The sequence below is a fragment of the Epinephelus moara genome, chromosome 11 (genome assembly GCF_006386435.1).
Source record: "Epinephelus moara isolate mb chromosome 11, YSFRI_EMoa_1.0, whole genome shotgun sequence".
In the NCBI taxonomy this organism is placed as follows: domain Eukaryota; kingdom Metazoa; phylum Chordata; class Actinopteri; order Perciformes; family Serranidae; genus Epinephelus; species Epinephelus moara.
Window position 1 is genome coordinate 15024130 of NC_065516.1, and position 20977 is coordinate 15045106.

General features: G+C 42.2%; 1 protein-coding gene across 14 annotated transcripts in view; it reads right to left on the minus strand.

Annotated features, from left to right (window-relative positions):
• scrib (scribble planar cell polarity protein) overlaps positions 1–20977 on the minus strand; it is an 83245-nt gene that overhangs the window by 46056 nt on the left and 16212 nt on the right. For all 14 annotated transcript variants that reach the window (XM_050057136.1, XM_050057148.1, XM_050057135.1 and 11 more), the window contains exons 2-8: positions 8350–8467; positions 5360–5438; positions 4686–4775; positions 3133–3189; positions 2634–2697; positions 1543–1617; positions 1191–1335 (exon numbers count right to left, since the gene is read on the minus strand). In XM_050057136.1, coding sequence (XP_049913093.1) covers positions 1191–1335; positions 1543–1617; positions 2634–2697; positions 3133–3189; positions 4686–4775; positions 5360–5438; positions 8350–8467 — 628 coding nt within the window. The remainder of the gene's footprint in view (positions 1–1190; positions 1336–1542; positions 1618–2633; positions 2698–3132; positions 3190–4685; positions 4776–5359; positions 5439–8349; positions 8468–20977) is intronic.

A 20977-nucleotide genomic window follows, 5' to 3' on the forward strand; every position in this document is an offset into this window, starting at 1 on the left:
GCAAAGTTTCCCTGAGTGCTCAAAAAATACACTTTCCACAGAAGGCACAGAGAAAAAAGAAAAACTGAATACACTAATTAAAATGAGCAAACTGTTGCTGTTCTTTCATGTCACCCTACACTGGCCTTATTTTGGGCTTTCTGTTTGAGAAACACTTGACGATATTCTAACATATGTACAAACATTTAAAAGGGACTGACTTTATGAAACGCGAGAAACATTACAATAGAGATGACTGTTACTAACTCAATATTTATCTATTAATTTGGGTGATGAATTTTATGACATAATTTCATGTTCCGATCCTGCTTTCTAAGGCCACGTTCAGACTGACTTGAGCCCTGCAGCTTTCTAATTTTTAACTGAATGTCAGTCCGACGATGTAGCATGGCTGCCAACACAGAGTCATCCAGCAAAAATTACTTTCCAAAGTTGTAAAATCCTGTTATTGAGTATTACACAATGTTGTGCAGGGTTTTACTGTTCAATAAGCCCTTAAAAGCATAATCTGTTACACAAACTGGACTTTCAGGATCGTTCTTCATGTCTCACTGGTAGCTTACACAACACACTACTAACACATCTCCCTACAGTTTTAACGCAGGGCTGTTTTCAGTCTAAATAACTATAACAATAGCTATTTTTAAACTACCTGTTCAAGGCAGGAATCTAGCGCTGTTATTTCGTCTCTCCACTCTTCATAAAAGGTACAAACACGGATTGGGGGTAAGAGTTGTTCCACCCTTAAGCCAGCAGTGAAAGTAGTAACATCATCGTCGCTGAAAAAAGTGTGGACTGGCAGGAGAGGAGGGTGTGATGTCTGATGACATATTATATGTGCGACCCACCACTGGGAGATTTAAAAAGCAGCTAGAAGCAGTTAGCAGCTAACTCAAAGACGAGGTACAGCAGCCCAAAATGTCTGCACCCTGAGGAGACAATGAGACCCACAAGCTCCTTGTGCTCCAAGCAGAGGATGTCATCAAACGCTATATAACAGGGACGGCAAATAATTGTTATTGCCATGTTATTGTGCAGAAATTCTGACACTTATGTATGTCACACTAGAGACCATTGCTGTTGTGTTACACGTCACGCCGGCAAAACGAAGGAACTTCACTGCCGCAGTATTGCAGGATCTTTGTGTAAAATGGCTCATGTTCCCTTCTGCCCTTCTTGTGTTTTCTCACCTATGCTGTCTGGCACGACCTCCAGCAGGTTCTGTGTGAGCAGCAGGTCAGTGAGAGCCAGGAGGCCGTTGAGCTCTGAGGGGAGCTCCTCCAGACGATTCTCTGACACATCCAGACACACCAGTCTCCGGAGGTTCCCAAGCTCCTTCACAAACACAATAAATACCACTTTCAGTGAGCCGCAGAGGCACAATACAACCATTACCTTCACAGCACAAACAAGGGAAGAAATCTGCTAGTGGGAGTTAGTTCTGCATATGCGTAATATAGTTTTATAAATATTTCAAAATAAAAGACATAACGTTGTTGAAACAGGGCAGCTTTTAAAAAAAGCAAATTAAACTGCACTTACTGGTGGTAATGAGGACAACTGGTTACGGTCCAGCCATAGCTCCCTTAGATTGGGGAGAGCACCGAGGGTGTCCGGCTAAGTAGGGACGAAGCAGAGAGAAGGAGAGGAGGGAGAACATTAGGGCAGTTGAACTATTTTTGTTAATGTTTGAAGTGCAAAGCAAGAGACTGTATGCTCTAATCAACACACGCAACAGTAAGTGAATCTGCTCCATTTAAAAATGGTCAGAGGGGGTGAGACCACAGCAAACAGAAATCACGTGCCCTAAGTGGACACGCACACTGTACATGAAGTGGATGATTAAAGGCATCGTTTATTCACGTCAACATTTTGATGTGCGTATGCGGTAGAGCAGCTTAGCCTTTCATTCACAGTTTTTATTAGTATGACTTCTACAAGAGTGAAATGTTCAGTTTGACTTAAATTGTAATCTAAATTGATCTGATCTGATCTGATTTTCAATCTTTGTATTAGTGTAACAGGTAAATAACTTGAAGAAACATGATCTTTAAACAGAGTTCCTCTCATTGGGATCTGGGATTCCTTACACTTTTGTTGAAACTTCAAAATTTTTTCAGTATTTGTTTTGCTCACAGGGCTAAAGTCTCAAAATGACGTCAAATTAAAGTGATGAGTGAAATTAAGGAGAATGTACGTTATGCAGTGGCTTATGCCAGGCAGGGTTACATCATGATGTCAGGTATTTGCTCAGCCTCCGCCCTTTTCAGGTCATGAGAATTTGTTTACCATCCCATGGGACATGGTAGGCGTTCCCAAGCTCTAAGCAGCGCTCACTGTGAGGTATAGGACATGCAGGGCCTCAGGTCTAGCAGACAGGTTCTGCCATGTTTGGTGAAGTAAACATGTGGTTTAGATCATAATTATGTGGGAATGTGAGATGGATATTTGTGATATGTGTCACACTGTGTGTGTGTGTGTGTGCGCGTGTGTGTGTGCGCGCTGCACCCGCAGTGCAAACCTAAAAATAGATTATTTCAAGGCACAACTGAGTGTGCTGTTTGGGTACTCAACAGTGAATTACCTATTGTGTAATATACTGAATGGTTAAAGGGGATGAGTTGGTGACTTACCAAAACTTCCAGTTCATTGCTGCCCAGGTCCAGCTGTTCCAGTTTCACCAGGAAAGAGAGCGACCTGAATACACACACAAAATAGCACACACAGTAAGTCACACAAGCATGTGCCCTGAAAGAACAAAGAGCAGAACTTTGCAAACTATAATGACATACCATTATTTGGCATGTACTAACATACGCAAAGAATGTTTCTAAACTGTTGTCATGACAGTTAACCTGTAGTTTCTGTCATGTTCACTCACTCTGCTATAAATCTCTCCTAAAACTGTTACATTTGTAAATGAGAGAGCTTCTAAAGCACAAGATGAGTCTAATGCTGATTTATAAAAATAAAGGATAGTAACAGTAATAAAGGAGAAACAGCTGTGACAATTCCTCATTCATTGTGAGATCACTGTACTGTCAACAGGCGCTTATTGTGCTCAATGGAAATGGTGGGAAATTTTATAAGAGACAGAGCCTTGCGTATGTCCGCTGGAGGGAGATGACTTACGTAGGTAGAGACTTCAGCAGGTTCTCCCTGAGCTCCAGTGTCACCAGGTTGGCCAGGCTATAGGAGGAGTGGCAGTGAAAAGGAGGCAAGTGAAAGAGAAAGAGGGGCAGGAGTTGGCATGTGGCGAGAGGAGAGAATGGTGGAGTAAGAGAGGGGGAGAGGAGAGGCAGGTTGGTTAGTCAGATGGCAGGTCTGTTCAACCGGGCTGCCTGGCATGGTGAGGGGCTCCTCCATCTGTCTGAGCACAGCAGTGGCCAAGAGCCCAGAGACCGGCTGCCTCACAGCCCACTGGGCAACAGAATTACACTCCCTGAAAACATGCTCAGCCTCCTCATGTATCAAGATCTAACTGAGTCGGAGGCCTTCAGTCTGGAAACATGGATCAGTGTGATGGCTTGATTACAGAGATGATTTTACAGTTTATCAAACAGTTATCAAATAAACATCCTTTAACACCACCCAACCAAGGTTATTATCATTTATTGAAACTAAAAAATAATAATAATAATAAAAAAAGTTAAAACTATGTGTGACAAAACATTTTAGTCAACTGAAATAAAAATAAAAACTAGACTTTAGGATAAAATGAAAACTGACTAAAACAATATTGTGTATTTACAAAACTAACTCATAAAATAATATACAGGAAATGTCAATAGTTTGTCAATTTGGTCAAATCTTCAACACAACAAGCACAAGGAGGAATCTGGCATCTGTTTATGGACACTTGAGTATGACTGTAAATCAACTGCCATCAGATGGTGCTGTCTTTGTAACACATATTCTGAACTATCTTGCTCCTAAAAAATAAATAAATAAAAAAAGACTAAAACTAATAATGAAACTGAAACTAATCAAAACTAAACTAAAACAAAACATTTTAAACAATAAAAACTTAAATGAAAAAAAGCAAACACAGTCTGGAAATGAACTGAAACTAAAGTGAATTGAAAACAAAACTAAACAATTTAAAAAAAATTAATAACAGTCACAGTAATAATAAAAATTATGCCCTGCACCGAAATAAAGTCCTGTTTTTCAAGATAATTTAAATGCCCGTCTGCACTTCAGTTCATGAACTTTGCTAATGCCATTTCCTTGGGGGAACCCAATCGGCTCTGCACATGTGCAACTGCCAATGATGATGAAAAGGAAGCGAGAGATAGCTCACTCCTTTGCTACTTTTATTATCAGTTCCCAGACAAAAAGAATGTGTTTGATTCTTCACTTGCCAGATCGGGTAAGTGAGCTGCTAGATTACTCGCCCTTTGAGGCATTATATTCGCCACAGGCAGTCGGGCAATCCTTATTCTTGAGCCCTGCTTACATTAGAAAATAGTGAGAGAGGCCTTAAAAGGAAGCTTTCAAATTGTTGGATGTATTAACTATTTTAAAGGAGAGTTGCAAGTCAATATGATTAAGGTTTTTCAAGCAGTGAAAATTCTGTACCATAATTAAATTTAATGAAATTTTCAATCACTTATAAGGACATGACAACAGTTTCTTTAACTATCAAAATATCCACTTTAAGCCATTTGTGCACATGTACATACTTTCCAATGTCGTTGGGCAACGTCTGCAATGACACGTCGTTGAGCGCCAAGTGAGCCAGTGCTCGGAGTTGAGTGAAACCATCCGGCAATCTGAAGCAGAAAGACAGGAGGGGAAACAGTGGAGAAGAGACTCTTATAGGGTTTTGTTGTACAATGCATGGGATCACTTGACTCACACACAGAGCTATTAACCCTTTCCATGTGCCCATCTGTTAAAGTATTCAGCATCAAAGCTTTAGCCAGTCATCCAATTGCTTTGCTATAGTAGGACGTTATGTGTTACGTAAGATGCAGCAAAAAATGCAATCAGAGGGCGGTGCAACAGTGACTGGATTTTCTAGTATCCAGGTTAGGTTAACATACACTTATGTTTTATACAGAACCCTGTTTGGTTATAAAGCACACTGTCACACAAAGCATGATCACCTCCAACCATTTGCCCATGCTCTGTGCATAATTATTTCTTGGCAGACTCTACATTCAAACACACAATACAATTCACTGCACATTTACAACAGGAAACCAAAGTTATTAGAGCAAACAAATGACAATTCTCATGCTTTGTTTCATTTTTCAAAGCAGCTCCGCTTCTCTCCCCTTGTTGCATCTGGGCAAACATCATATTTTATCACAGTGATGATGAATAGAGTAACCAGCAGTTCCCACTCGCTTACCTGGACAGGGGGTTTCCACTGAAGTCTGCGATCTCCAAGGCCCTGCAAAACTTAATGCTCTCGGGGATCTCAGGAATGTCTGCAGGAGAAACGAGGAAGTGAGGGGGGGGGGGGGGGGGGACAGGCATCAGCACCATGGATACACAGATGTAAAGCAAAGGGGGGGCATATTCTATGAAGCGAATCATTTTAAGTTCCTTATAATCGCAACCAGATGGCCAGGAGCAGGAAAGTGCGAGAAAAGAAGGGAAAAATGAGACAGAAAGAGATGAAAGTTGAAATAGGGAGGACACGGTGAAAGTTCACTAATACATCTTCATTTTCCTCCCATCACATAAAATCTAGAGAGCAGTCTGTTACTTTAGTTTTTTATAGGCTGGTGTACCATGTATGGTAAAACGCAGAAATTAAAGGAAGGTCAAATAAGAAGAGAAAAGGAGGGAAACCAATTTGTAAGAGATTGATAAAACATATAAATATGTAAAAGTTTACAGCAGTATGGTGTTAAGGTCTCTGACCACAGAGCTGTTTGACTAATTCTGACACAGGCACACTAGATGGAGATTTAAGTGACAATAAGAAATGAGAAAAAAGAAAAAAAACACTGGTTGTAGCATGAAAATAATGATTTACATTGGTGTATGACAGATCATTTATTCAAAGCTTGCACTGGGCTAAAGTTCAGAAACACTGCATCCTACCCCCATATTAAGAACTGAACTATACATACACATATAGAAGGCACAAGGTGAAACCTGACCTATAGGCCTGACCACCAAAGAACATTTACAACAGGATCCTGCAGGTGCAGGTTAAGAAATCCCTACTGAGCCAAGCAGCCTATGACGCTTATCTGGCTCAGCGTCGTCCTGCAGCAGGAGCAGGCGAGCAGACAGGCAGACAGATGGGAAAGGCCCTTACAGGCCACTGCACACTGCTCCCACAGCACTTGATGCAGTGTGAGGCAGAGCAGATGTCTCACATCTACCATATAGGCCCTTCCTGCCACTGAGTATCAGTGTATTTGTGTGCAGCGTGCAAGGACACAGAGGGCAAGATATTTGTGTGTGTGTGTGTGTGTGTGTGTGTGTGTGTTACAGCCCCAAATGAAAGGAGATTCACCTCTCAGTAATGTGTACGTAATATTATTTTTGACAGCATTATGGTGTTGAGTTTCCTTCTTTGCTTGACTTATAGAAATATTTTGAGGGCATGGTGATTCATGTATGAGTATGTCTGTTGTGCCCAGGGGTAAACTGGATAATCTGGCAAGGCCAGCCAGCTAATATTCATCTAATAGCTGTTGCTGCTAGTGTGTTGATTCTCTAACTGATTTGGCTTTGCTCGTGTTGCTTAACACCACATGGTAGATACTAGTTTACCCCCTTTTTGTTTTGTATTTTTGAGGGCAGGGAATAGAGCATTATGAGGCCGCTGCATCCGTCAAATTTCTTGCCTCCTCCAGCCCTTGACAAAACTGTGATAGGTGTCTTCACGGAAAATACATTTTTCTGCAAGTGTTGCACTTGGTTAATTTCTGTCATTTGCAAATGCAACTGCTGCATTATTCCAGTGTGGCAGCACTGTATCGTAATCAGCACAGTGCACCGGGAGAGGCGCTGCCAAAATTGCAAAAGAGGAAGAAAAGAGCCGTCTGTTTTTGGCTGGACCGCAGCAGAATGAGGGCAGCCCGGTGTGCCAGTGTTTCTGCTGGTAAGTGCCACTACAGCAAAAAAAACAAAAAAAAAATCACAAAAGCCAACAAGAGTCCTTTTCCCTGTTGCGTGATGTGTAGCCTCATTTGATATCGCCAGGTGGTGTTTATAAATGCAGTTGCAAACTGCAGTCTGCACTTGTGAACACTGTTCCATGCAACTAAGCATGTGTGCCTGAATGTTTTCTTGTTCAGCAACTACAAAAGTTCAAACAGACAAATGTAAATCAAGATATCAGTTCACTACAATACATGAGAATATGACTGCCACATAAACTATATATGAGAATTTCATTTAAAGTAGGAGGTGGAAAAATCAAAATAAATTATATAAAAGAAACAGGATAGGCTGTCTTATAAAAGTGTCTTGTAAAAGAGTGTGAGAGGGAATTACTTAAAATGAAATTATTTTTTAAGATCTAATTTCTGAGTTCCTCAAAAGATCTGTATTTGTGTAAATAATATTTTGCCAGCAGCATCAAACTGTTTATAAGATATTTAGTTTATCAGTATTTGTGGTCATACTCTAAGTCTCAAACATCACCTGACCACAACTGGACATTTTATGAATAATTTTTCAGACATTTGATAAATATTTGTCTGACATTTTATGAATATGTTTTTCGGACATTTCAGTAATAATATTTCGGACATTTCATGATTTTCTTTTGGACATTTTATTAATATTTTCGGACATTTTATGAATATTTTTTTCAGACATTTCAGTAATAATATTTCGGACATTTAATGATTTTTTTCCCCTGGACATTTTATTGACATTTTTTCTGTCATTTTATGAATATTTTTTCTGAGAATTTATTAATATTTGTTGGACATTTTATATATATTTTGCTACTTCAGTACACAAACAAAAACACAGACCACTACAGAAAACTGTAGATGACTATTAATATCCAGGAATTCAAATTACATATACAACCTGTGACTGTACATGTATCAATTCACCTACAATTCATTAATAAAGGTCACTATTATAATGGTTAGAATTTCTAAATACATTGCTTGTAAAAAAAGTTTTTGCTTGAGCCAGTCAAAGGCACAGTACACATGCACATGTGTGCACATGATCAGGATGGTACCACCTCTGCCTCATTTTGAGCCAGGAAAAACCCTGTGGGGGTGGTCTAGACAAGAGCGGAAGGTTATTTTAAACGCATCATTAAAGTAATTGTGTGTTAATGGGTGGTCTTAAAGGGCAGGGATTGTAGAGCAACTGACATGAGTGCACAGTGAACTTGAGTATGTATTTGTGTACCATTTCTGGAGATGTCCAGCTCCACCAGCTGCATGAAGTTGGCCACCTCAGGAGGAAGTCTCTGGATCTCATTGTCACTCAGGCCGAGCTTCCGTAAGTTCAGTAGTCTGAAAAAAGGCTGTGGAGAAAAACGGTAATATATCAATCAAAACAGAACATAAAACAGAGACATTACTATCAAATCTATAAAACCCTATACACAAGTGGTAGACACCACAAATGCTTAATTGGTAGGGCTGCCACTAACAATTATCTTATCAATTATCTGCAGATTATTCTTATGATATAATGTCTGGTCTGTAAAATGTCAGGAAATATGCATTATATATATATATATATTCAAATTACTTTTTTGCGGACCAACCATCCAAACCTGAAAGTATTTCATACACTACACTGTAAAACAAGACAAAAGCAGCACATTTGCGAAGCTCAGGCCTCAGAATATTTGATATTTTTGCTTGAAAATTGATAATCAACATGAGTAATGAGAAATTTTAATAGAAAAAAATAAAATTCCCTGATTGCAGGGTAAACTCTGAGATTTGATATTTTATAGACCAAACAATTAAATAGGTTAATCAAGAAAATAATCGTTTGCTGCAGCCCTAAAATACGACATGTTAAGAAGAATACTGTTATTTGTGTTTTAAAACTTGCATACATTATTTTTGTCCGTCTTAACCAGAACTGTAAACTGCACACACAAAACATCCTGTATATTCAGAGGAGGGCCATTTCCAGGACCGGTTTTTAAAAAACATTCCATCGTCATATTCCCAAAAACTCCTCCTCACCAAGGCAACGCCAACCAAACAAAGTGGCTTTCGATAGGAGAGCTGAGGAGAGTGCTGCGGCTGTGGCCATGCCAAGTGCTTTCACAAGAACCCGGTTGTTGGATGGGAAAGCGTTCAGAAACATTCCTCCGCCAGCCGCGCTGTCTGTGTGTGTGTGTGTGTGTGTGTGTGTGTGTGTGTGTCTGTGTGTCATCTGCCGTTAAGATGGACAGACAAGACAGGCTGGCGGGGAACAGCAAGAGGAACAGGCCAAAACTATGCAGTGATTAACCCCTCAATCAGTCCAGGGTTCTGCAGCCCACAGAGGAGCCACTGTCTGCCCTGTCAAAAGCCAGTCGACTCCTCTAACGCTGAGAGGGAGGAAGACTCTTGAGAAAGTTGCCGACTTGGGCTTTCTGGGGTAGGAATTTGTATAAACTCAATATTCAAGGATGCTTTCTGAAAACAGGGTGCTCAAGACATCTGCAATCTTGGAGCCTAAACCTTAATTCAAATTTAACCCCAGGCTTTCAGCAAGGCAACCGTTGTGTGTCAATTACCACAGAATAATATACTAAATTGAAAAATCCAGACTGTTACTGAAATCCTCCTTTGTCACAGGTTTTTAAAATGTAGCACTGTTACACTTGTGTCTCCAAACTGTTGCATTAACATTTAGTAAATCATAACACAAAACATTCTTTGATATGTACTGTCAAAAACACACATGTGCACACACCCAATACAATATGCAGGGAGACAGCTCTACAATCATGCTGACAAAGAGAAGAATGCTGCAGCTCAGCTCCACTCTGTTCCTCAATGACAGACATTTCCTGCTCTTAACTAGCTGTGTGTATTGTGTTTGAATGGGGAGTGTGGTGGCTACAGCAGCAATGTTTTTTCGCAGAAACTGTTTAGGGTTTGCTCGAAGTGCAAGACAGAGCTTGCCAGTACTTTCCCAGTTATCAAAATTCCCCCACACTTGACTGGAAGCTCACACTACCATCCCCACCTGATGGAGAGTGAAACAGGGAAGAGGAGGGAGGACATAAATACAGGAAAGGACGGAGCCAGGGAGAGACAAAGAGGGTGTTGGCTCGCTGAGTAGCAGGTGACAGGTATCAGATGACAGGAACAGGAAACAGGAGCTAGGGGCGACCATGTGACCGGGCCAAGCCCATACGGGAACGGGCCCACAGGAGGGGAGGCAACCCGGCTGGCAGAACAGGTGACACTCGGAGACGGAAAGCCTCTCAGGGAAAGGGTGTGTCGAGATACAAGAACACACTTCAAAAAACTTTGCTAACCCTCCACAAATGCTCATAAAAGGCTTCAGGCTAGTCTTTAGTGTACAATATGCAGGATCTACCTAGCTAACATTAATATTAAGATTTTGTTGTCATAGAAACAACACCCAAGCGCAGCACTTCATATAAAAAGCGCTGGGATTTTGCTATGTTTGGGACCTTCCTCGGCACAAGGCACAGGTAAGGTTGAGACTTTGTAAAAAGGTAGTGACCAGGTGCCAGACCATTTGCAGCATGCATCCAACAGAAAGCTACGAAATTCATGTACACAGCATCAAGAAACGGCACAAATATAACCAGGTGAATCACCAAGCAGACAAAGCTGGGGTTGGCTTTCACTTTTGCTGGCATTACTGTTTACAAACAATAGCCAACAATCCCTGCATAGTCAGCATACCTTTAACTTCCCCTGTGAGGCAGCACTTTCATACCGAAGTATGATGAGCTATATTACTGCTAATAGACAATCACCAATTCTTCCATTCAGGCTAAACCAATCACCTAATAAAAGCTTTTGCATCAGTACATTCCTGCCTTCTCTTGATACCGTCCAGAGCTCAAACAGTAATGAGGGGGAAACTAGACAGTAATGCAATCATGTCTGAGAACAAGTAATTATGAACACTCACAAAGATGGCCATTCACTCCTGAGTGGCCGCTCGCTGACAGGCTCGCTGGTGTTTTGCTAGAAAACAACTGTGATGCTGTACCCAGTTCTCAAACCAGCTTTACTCCAGCATCAAATAAATAAAACCAAGATTTGATTAATATGTTTATCTCTTTAGCATCTTTCAGAGAAACTGTAAGATGCTAAATAACTTCCATTAAATTCTGACATTTGACATACATGTAATAAATCTGTTCCTTGACGCGTCCAATTACTTTCAGAACAGTCAGTAACTTCTAATTCCATGAATGAAAGCTGGATCTATCGTTTCCCACTGACTGATGGACTTTCACATTAACAAAAGTGAACCAGCAGTGCTACACGGGTCGATGGGTCAACTGGAATAACAAGCGGGTTCAGTGGGATTTAGTGTACCGCCACCGTCTCTTCATTGTATTAGAGAGCCACAACAGTCTGCCCAGTGACTCAGGCAGTTTTTACAGGACCGTGCTTGTGTGTGCGCAACCATTTATAGAGTGAGGCGGCACTTGGTTAGGACCAGTGTGCTACATTTCCTTTACAACTTTGCAACAGGGATGTTTTACTGAGGGCCTTGTGAGAGTTGTTTGCTTAAGGAAGGGGGTGAAGCTGTGAACAGGAGGATAAAGTACAGTGCAACAGAGAGGCGTGAGAGGGGAGGGAGATAAATGATAGCCATGTCAGCAGAGGGCAGTGTGGGGTCTCTAGAGCACTTCAAGTGTAACACAGCACATTTGAAAACTACCATCAGAATACTATTTACCAGTTTTGCTCATGTCTAAAGAAGGAGGATAATCAATTCCAAAGTTTTTGGGCCACAATGCTCAGACTTAAGAGCAAATATTTTCTGTTGATAACTAAAACAATCAGAGAAAAGCAAGCATCAATACTAGAAACTGGAAATCAAAACCAGTTACTTAATAAATGTTGATAAGTCGAGCAGAAGTCTGTGGTTGGCAAGTTTGGCCTTTTAAAGGAAACTTTAGTATCTTAAACATCAAACTGTACATGATGAGTTGAATATAAAGTTCCACCTTAAACGGCTTTGAATCACAGAGAAAAAAGCAGCGGGTAAATTACATTAATGGTGGTTAAGACAGCTATGAGAACTGACACAGCTGCACAGATTGTGTTTGACTATGATAAGGTTTCACACAGGGGAGGATTGGGTCTGCGTAACATCCACAATGTGACCGACTCAAGCCAGTGTGAAATGAGTTCTGCGGTGTGGGTACTTATTTGAGATATCCCCCATTATTATACAGTGAATGAAGCGTCTTCAACCATGAGCAGCCTGTGTGAGAGCGGTGTGTGTGTGTGTGATGAAAGACACAGCGTGGCAACTTGAAAAGACACGTTGCACTTCAGTGAGTGTGTGTGCGGCATCGTAAAACGCTCTGCTTTGTCTTATCTGCATCGCCCTGCTTAGCTTACATTCCACTCAGACAGTGTTAATGCGCCTCAGGATGTGTGTTTGTATGTGTGTGCATGCAAGCTTGTGCATTTTGCAGGCATCCTTAGGTCAGAGGAGACAGGATCCTGTGCTGTAGGTCTTAAAGTCAACACGCACCACTGTTTACAGAGTCTTAGTTTTACTTTGGTTAAGGTTGCCAGGAACTCTGGCTACAGAAGTAGGACTCAGCGTGCGTGTGTGTGTGTGTGTGTGTGTGTGTCAGAGGGGAAAGAGCAGTATGTTAACGTGCATATCTGTCGTGAATTAGCAGCGGTGGGCATTTAAGAGTGTTTATGAGTGTGTTTATGTTCAGTGGAATTCACAGGGTGGAATGTTAATGTTTGCAGACCTCACATCACTCCAGAGAAACTAATTAAAATGTGGCTACAGATATCTGAGAAGCAAAGTGTGTATGTTTATGACACATGTGAGTAAACTGTATGTTCTCTGTTTGCGTAAAGTCCCACTGTAGGTGCAGCGAGCCGAAGCCTGGTGCTCACAGAGGCTGCAGTGTTCTAGTCAAGTGACTCCATTTAGCTTACGGTTTCCCTCCAATCATACCATCAGACTACAGACAGAGCAGGCTCCTCCTGCCCTGCGAATACACAGACACACACAGACACACACAGACACACACAGACACACACACACACAAAATTCAACCTTCCTCTTACAGAGCACATTTAGTGTGCAGGAGACCGTGGAGAAACGGCAACTCCATGTTTGCCCTAATTCATTAACCTGAGGCCAGGTTCATTGTTTGAAATACTACCTGTATAATTTCTGCAGAGGCAAAGTTGTACAGTCTTGGCATTTAGTGAAACAAAACAAAAAGAGCTGAACAAACTTATTCAGGTCTAAGCTTGCCTACGGAGGCATTTAATCAATGGACCCACACATCTCCACATCTCTTTGCTAGAAAGAGGAAGTGGAACTACATACCATCACTAAACCTCTTGCATCTATTCTTCCCAAATGCCCCCATTTTTCTGTTTTACCCTAACACACTTCCTTTCCTCTATAAGTGGAAGTCCTATTCACACATTCCCAAGCCTCTTAATCTTGTGCCAAATCGGCCCTGTCGGCCTAGTCTGCATGTCCCCACTCTTCCCAATATCAATTCCCTCACAATGCACACACAACTACACACACTGCATGCACACTACTGGGGTGAGGGGCTCAAAGAGAGGGGAGGGGAGAGCACATGCTTTTGTGCTGGCCTGGACTCTTTCAGTGTCCGGGGAAATAAAAAGTAGAGAGGATTTGGTTGACTGAGTAGCTCGGTCGGCCACTGGAATGGCGAGCCTCATTACTGCACACTCTTTTCTATAGATAGCTGCAGTTATTGTTGTGGTATAAACTCAGAACATGAGTGAGCACAGACACAAGGTCGTCCTGCATTAAGAGTTGGTCTTCCTCCTCTTACTAAACTCAATATCTTCAGTTATGCAAAGCTAAAAGCACCAGCAAGACTTGATGCTCATTCATTTCAAGGCCAACGTGAATGGAGCAACATGGGCTGATGTTGCTCTGCTGCTTGGCTAAAGCGTCCCCTTACCGTAGACGACTGTTTTAAAAAGTTCCCAAAACTTTTACACATGAATGACACCCTAACTGGTCCTCTTTCCCTCCCTCCTTCCCACTGCTCTCTCTGCTGCTCCACCTCTCTGGGTTCCCTCCATTTTCCTTGGCAGAGGGACAAAGGCCAAGCAGCCAGCCCCACACAGGGCTGTCAGTCACAGGCCAGCTCTCGCTGCCCCCCTCCCCGCAGCCCAGCTAGGGGATTCCTCCATTGTCCGAAAGGGCACCGCGGAGAAGAGAGAGAGGGGTAGAAATGGAGGGATGAAGATGTGAAAGAGGAGTGCTGCAAAGGATAACAAAAGGCAGGAATCACTAAGAAGGATAGAGAGAGTGAGTGGGGAGAGCAGCGCGAAGAAGAAAAGGAAGATTGTGTGCGAAGAGGAGAGGAGTGAGCTGAGAGAAAGGGAGTGACGGTGGATTATTAATGAAGAATAGAGGGTAAACAATGGATTCCCACAGTGCTCTGGACACTCTGCACCACTAATGGGGACAGAGACTTCAGCCACTGACCAACAAATTAACTCAACAGACTCATTGCTCTTCCCTCTGGCCAATGAATAATGCCATTTATTAATCAAACATGCAACAAATCAACAGACTGTCATTAATGTGGTTTAGTCTGGTCCACTGTGGCCCATATGCAGTGGAGTACAATGCTCCCATTGGCCTCATCATAAAACCCAAACGCATCAGGGCTGACAATGCAACCATCCACCTACCCACAACTATAAACATACATCCCACTTCCTCTGCCCTCACCCACTGTCTCCCACACACACTCTCTCTCTCTCTGCTGCTCGTAGCTCAAGTGTATATGTGAGACAGAAACAGGAAAGAACAACAAATCCAAAAAAACATCAGCATCTATCACAGATGCTTGCACACAATCTACGCAGCACATAAGAAGGCATGTGGGTGCGTATGTCTTTGTATTGGCCATGTAATTGTGTTTGTGTGCCATTGTAAAACATTGAGCATATGTCTGCAAGTGTTTGTGTTTCCCTTAAGTGGCACTTTCAGCTGTGACTTCCCTTATCCGGCTCCAGTCCCTCAGCGGGCCACACAGAGAGAAGGGTGTGGTAAAGCCGCTATGAGTGACAGCCCAGCTAATTCCCATCAACTTACACCTGTCCTGGTGACTTTGATCTGAGCAGAGAGCAAACACAGCCGAAACTCAAGCCAAGCGATGCCTGAGCCTACCACTACACATAAAAAGTTTTGAACTACAGTCAGCCAAATTCATCTCTGATAATAAGACATTGAGGGGAGATAAAAGCTGTAGCTAGCCATACAAACAACACATTTTGGCAGCATTAAATCTGCCCTTATCAGTACAGTTCCTTTGTGTTTTCAGCAGCTGAGCTCATATAACTAACTAAACTAAGCATACTGAGAAAAGAAGGCATTTTATATTTTACAAGCTCCTAATGAACTCTAATGTTGGGTATAATCAAGTATGGGCACAGCCTTAAATTTACATCCCCAACTCACTTGTAGCACCTGGGGCAACTAGTAGTTATGAATATGCTGGCATAAATAATACTCTCTTGTTCTCTCTGCCCTCTGGACATCCTGTGCTTCACCGTGCTGCCATGTTTTCTTCAGTGAGGATGAGTCAGGACAGAGTCAGTGAGCAATTAATGGATGTATGTACACAGTTTATGTACGTGTGTTTATGGTTGTGTGTATGTGAGAGAGCTCTGGATAAACATGGGGGAAGCATGGACAGATTGTCACTGAGGAAAACAAGGACTTCTCAGGAAAAGATGGGACCATGTTTTCAGGTCAAACTGGCTGAAACAATGATAATGACTATGTTTGCATTCATACTAACATTTCAATATCATTCCAAATATGACAATATTCTGAATTTGATGTGGGCAATGCTATTGTTTTTGTTGTTGTTTTTGTAATTGCAGCCATGATAAGCAACTCCAAACTACCCACTGAAAATACAGTCCAGCCAGATAGAGTTTCCACCAAGTCACCGAGCGCCAAAAATCTCCCTATAAAGTCAACATGGTTAATAAACAACCACAGTGACAACAAGGACCTTTCCCCCTTTGCCTCCTAGGAATGCAGATGAGTTTTGTTTAGTTGACTCAATACTATCATGTTTCAGTGCATCCAAATGTGCAGCCTGGTTATACATTCCTATTTGACAGCTGTATATACGATGTCAACACACACTGTAAAATAAATAGAAAGCCTATATCCCTCTTGTGTCTGTTGATGCACACTCCACAGGGCTGACACATGAAGATGGAGAGAGAACAGGTATGTGTCGCGTTGTGTGGCTAAGAGGCTCTTCCACTCACAAATGTACATGGCTGAAGAGTACCGCCTCGGCACGTGGACGTGTGCTAGGATTTGAATAATCCACACCTTTTACTATACTCCTATTTTGGCTGTGGAAAATAGTTAACAGGATAATTTTTGTTGTATTTGCCACCCATACCTTATCAAATCCAAGTATAAGTGAAATGAATGTGAAAGTGGAGGCTGTTTTTTAATCAGTGAAAATCTTTAGATGCAATCAACTATATTTGCTTCCCATAGACAGATACAGTATATAATGATGGTAAATACTGCAGCATGTCACACTCTTCATGGTTATGCTATCTGTAACCAAGAATGGTGATTGCTTGGTGCAGCAAAGCGATTTTCAGTCAGCATTTTAAAAATAGATAAGTAATCCCTCCACTGTTGCCATATTGGTGGGCTAATCACCTCTTTGGTTACTAAAACCGTCACAGTGATGGAAAAGCTTGCGCCACCAGTCCTGGGACACCATGTCCACAAGTTGATTAACAACAACACACAGAAAGAGAGGGAAAGGGAGTCCAAGTGCAGATTTGCAATCCAAAGCAAATTCAAAGCAGCAGCCAGGCTGAAAGCCTTGAACTTGATCTTTTCAGAGCTCCAACACCTGCCTGCAGTTTGCTTCCGTATCAGGTTTCATAAAGCCCATCGTCCACCTGACTGAAACAATCAGAACACTTAAGCTGGAAAATCAATAGACCGTTATTCACAACATCCTACTTCTAGGTTAGATAAAGCAGGACAGTATATAACAACACAAAATAAGAAACTGCACCTTGGGCATGGTAAATCTACTAGAAGGAGAGGTTTCTGCAGTGATGTACCAAATCTAAAAGGCCTATGTCAAACGAGAGTGCAGCATAATCAACACCAACACAGCCTGGAAATGTAAATGACTGGTCCAGAAGGTGGGTCCCTGAGCAAATCATGACCTCGAAGTGAACACAAAAGGATGAGCCTAAGTTTTGTGAGTAACAGCACACACTGCCGCAATTCAGACCTTGCTGTTTAGTTGAACTAATGGCCTGAGATTCTCCAGCTATGCTCTCACACAGCAGGAATGAATGAGTAAACAGGGAGATCAGAAACTGTACAGGCGGCCCCTCCACCTCCACCCCCTCTCCCGGACTTCATCACATGCTCTCCCATTCTCTTTCTGCGTTCCCACAAACATGACACAAAACCAGAAGCTCTATTGTTTATAGTCCACAGAGGACGTTTGGCTCTTTCCTGGATGGGCTGGATCCGGTATGTGCTGCGTGCCTGCCAGCTCTCAGTTTGTCCCACAGTGAGACTGAACTGCAGGGGACCAACATGGCAACCAGGCCTCTGGCACTGCATGGCCCAGGCATTGTATATACAAGTAATTTGCTGGCTAGTTAACGTACTGTCAACATGTTACATGATAAAACACTCGCAGCAGTAAGAGGAACAGTGTTGCTCTGTAGCTGCTTGATTCAGCTTAAATATAAAGAAGATCATTTAACAGGCTCTGCTGAAGGTATGCATGAATCTACTTGACATCTTTTACTACAGGGACATTGTCAAGTATTACACCTTAAAAAACTGACTGAAAGTGCAAGTGTGTGTTGTGAGTGCATAAGCAGCCTTGGTACAATTGATGCATTGTATGTGTCCAGGTTGTGGTCTCCCTCACAGGATCATGTGGCTCAGTGTCTATCATTTTCCACTAACGGTCTCTGCATTTTCTCTCTTGAAGCGGGCTTGAAACAGGTCTCTGTCTTTATATTCCTCCCTCAGGAATGTTTAAAACTGACATGGAAATGAACAGCTCTGGGTGTGGATGTACTGTAGCCCCATACAATGTTAACATTAGGTTGACCTGGGCAGGTAAATTGACAGCCCGCCAAGTGCATTTTTAGTTTGAAACTGAGAGGTTTCTGGCAAGATACTCTTCAAACAACCAAGATTTAATGCTGCCAAGTCCTGACACGGTGTACAACGATCATTATTCACAGAACATTTATCACAGCATTCCTTCAAGTCTCGGCTGACAGACTGAATGGGGAGTCTGATGACAAGGATTGATAATCACTTGTAATTATAGAAGGTAATGTTGGTGTGGAATTAGGTGATACTACAGGGACTACTTTTACATGTGCACTAATATGAATATGGAATTGTTCTCAATTTGAATATGGGTCATGTAAACAACATATTCTGTTTGGATATTCTGAACTAGACCTTTTTCCAAATGCAGCATTTTCCGATTAAGACATGTGAGATATGCCATTATTATTCAGGTTTTAGGGAGCATCCTTTAGACATGTATATAGCTTATTAAGGATATGTGTCTCAGCTGGGGATTTTACCGTATCCATCCATTTTCAACCGCTTATCCGAAGCCAGGTTGACCCCTTTCGATGCAAAGGAGCAGTGGCTCTACTCCGAGCTCCCTCCGGATGTCTGAGCTCCTTACCCTACCTCTAAGGCTGAGCCCAGCCACCCTTCTGAGGAAACACATTTCGGCTGCTTGTATCTGCGACCTCATTCTTTTGGTCATCACCCAGAGCTCGTGACCATAGGTGAGAGTTGGGATGGAGATGAACTAGTAAATCAAAAGCTTTGCCTTCCAGCTTGGCTCTCTGCATCACTGCAGACGCCGCAACAAACCACCAACCCATCTCACGCTCCAGCCTACCCTCACTCGTGAACAAGACCCTGAAATACTTGAACTCCCTCGCTTGTTTTTACTGCAGTATGTACAAATATTGCAACACCAATCTTCTGAGGAAGGCAGTTGATGTAATGAAAGAGGGAGGCTGTGTTCTCATAGTCCAACAAGTCCATCACAGATAGAAAACCTTGAAAAAAAATCATATGTTGACTTCAAAATATGCTCCACAGTCACTCCTGATCAACCAGTTTTAAACTGAACCTCCTCCAGATAACAGTCCTACATACAATTTCATGACTCAATCATGGGCCTGGAATGAAAGCAACCCGATCAGGTGGCATCAACAACCAGCCTTCTGTTGCATAGACATGAGCTGACAAACATCTGTCACTTTTGCCTGGAGCCAACAAATCTGGATTACACAAGGACTCCCACTGTTTTTGAGTAACTAAATTTGTTTTTAAAAAAAAAAAAGAAAAGAAAAAAGGTCAAATTTAGAGGGGAAATGTTCTACCTGTACACCACCAAATGGCAACAGAAGACAAATAATCAAGTTAACCTAATTAATCTAAAGCATACAGGTTGTTTTTAAAAAGACACGGGGTGTTTACACAATGTCATATTTAGAATTCTAAGCTTTTAATTTGTGCAGATCATCAGAAATAAGCCTACAGCAAAGTTCAGGAAGAGGTCCACAAGAGCAGCAAAGAGTCACCTCTATGTGATTCACTGATCTAGCATCCCAGCCCCTGTGAAAAAATAACTGTTCCACTTTAGGTGTTGCTATTACTTGTCTCTGCCCTGCAGCTGCAACTTTTTCAAAGCCCAAGGACAAAGTGTGGCTTTGAGATGAGCAGGTCTATATGACACATTTGGCTCGGGCAGAGGCTAGAATTGCAGTGTTGCAAGAAGATCAGGGCCTCTGTGCACACATGGAGGTACGGTAGCTCTGCAGTGACAAGGAAGCCCCAACCCATCTGGTGTCTCTCCCTGACAACACAGGCAAACCACCGGCCCTGGGAGATCCATCACCTTGGAGACCAGCATTTGTTCAGTGAAGAAGCCAGGGGAAGAAGGAAGCAGAAACCTCCCTAGTGACGCTCGACTGGCGATGAAATGAAAACTGAGCTTTAGCACTTTATCTGCCTGAACATAAAATACATTATCTGAACATCTGTGCTATATCATCACAGACAGGTGAGCTGTTACTATGATGTAATCTGGCTTTATATCTGTTCTCATGTGATTTTTTTTTCTTTATGAGCACTGGCAACACTTTAGCACATGTTCTGTCTACAATACAGTAAAAAAAAGACGTTACTTAGGATTACAAGCCAAACCCCATTAATATGTCATGGAGACAGTATAATTACAGAGTTGTCTGCACACCCCTCCTACATGACTCCAGAGAGGATCAACGCCAGGAACAACCAAAACACTAGCCCTAACCCCACAGGCAAGCACATGCTGATCCCCAACGGCTGTCTGAGACACTGCTCTTCTACATGCACGACGTCATGAATCTGATTTGTGATAGCAGACCTAAAAATAAACAACAGGGGGAACCTGATGATGCACATAAAAAGAATCACACTGTACTTGAGAGCACAGATAGCACAATTTGTACCTTTGCCAGCAGCATGCCGTGTTCCTCGTCTAACAAAGTGTGAAGTGACAGAGTCCAACCAAACATATATGTATGCTCAATCTGTACTCGTCCTTGACCTTGGCTGACATGTTCCTGTGCTGAAAGGAGCCGTTAGACTGCTGAGCTGCAGTAAATGTCACACACAATCACTGTTCACAGACCAGCCTGTGACAGTACATACTCTGCAGCCTGAAACCCCGTGCTACCAGACCAGACTGCAAAGGGAAGGCAAGGTGCTATGGTAAACAAGAAGT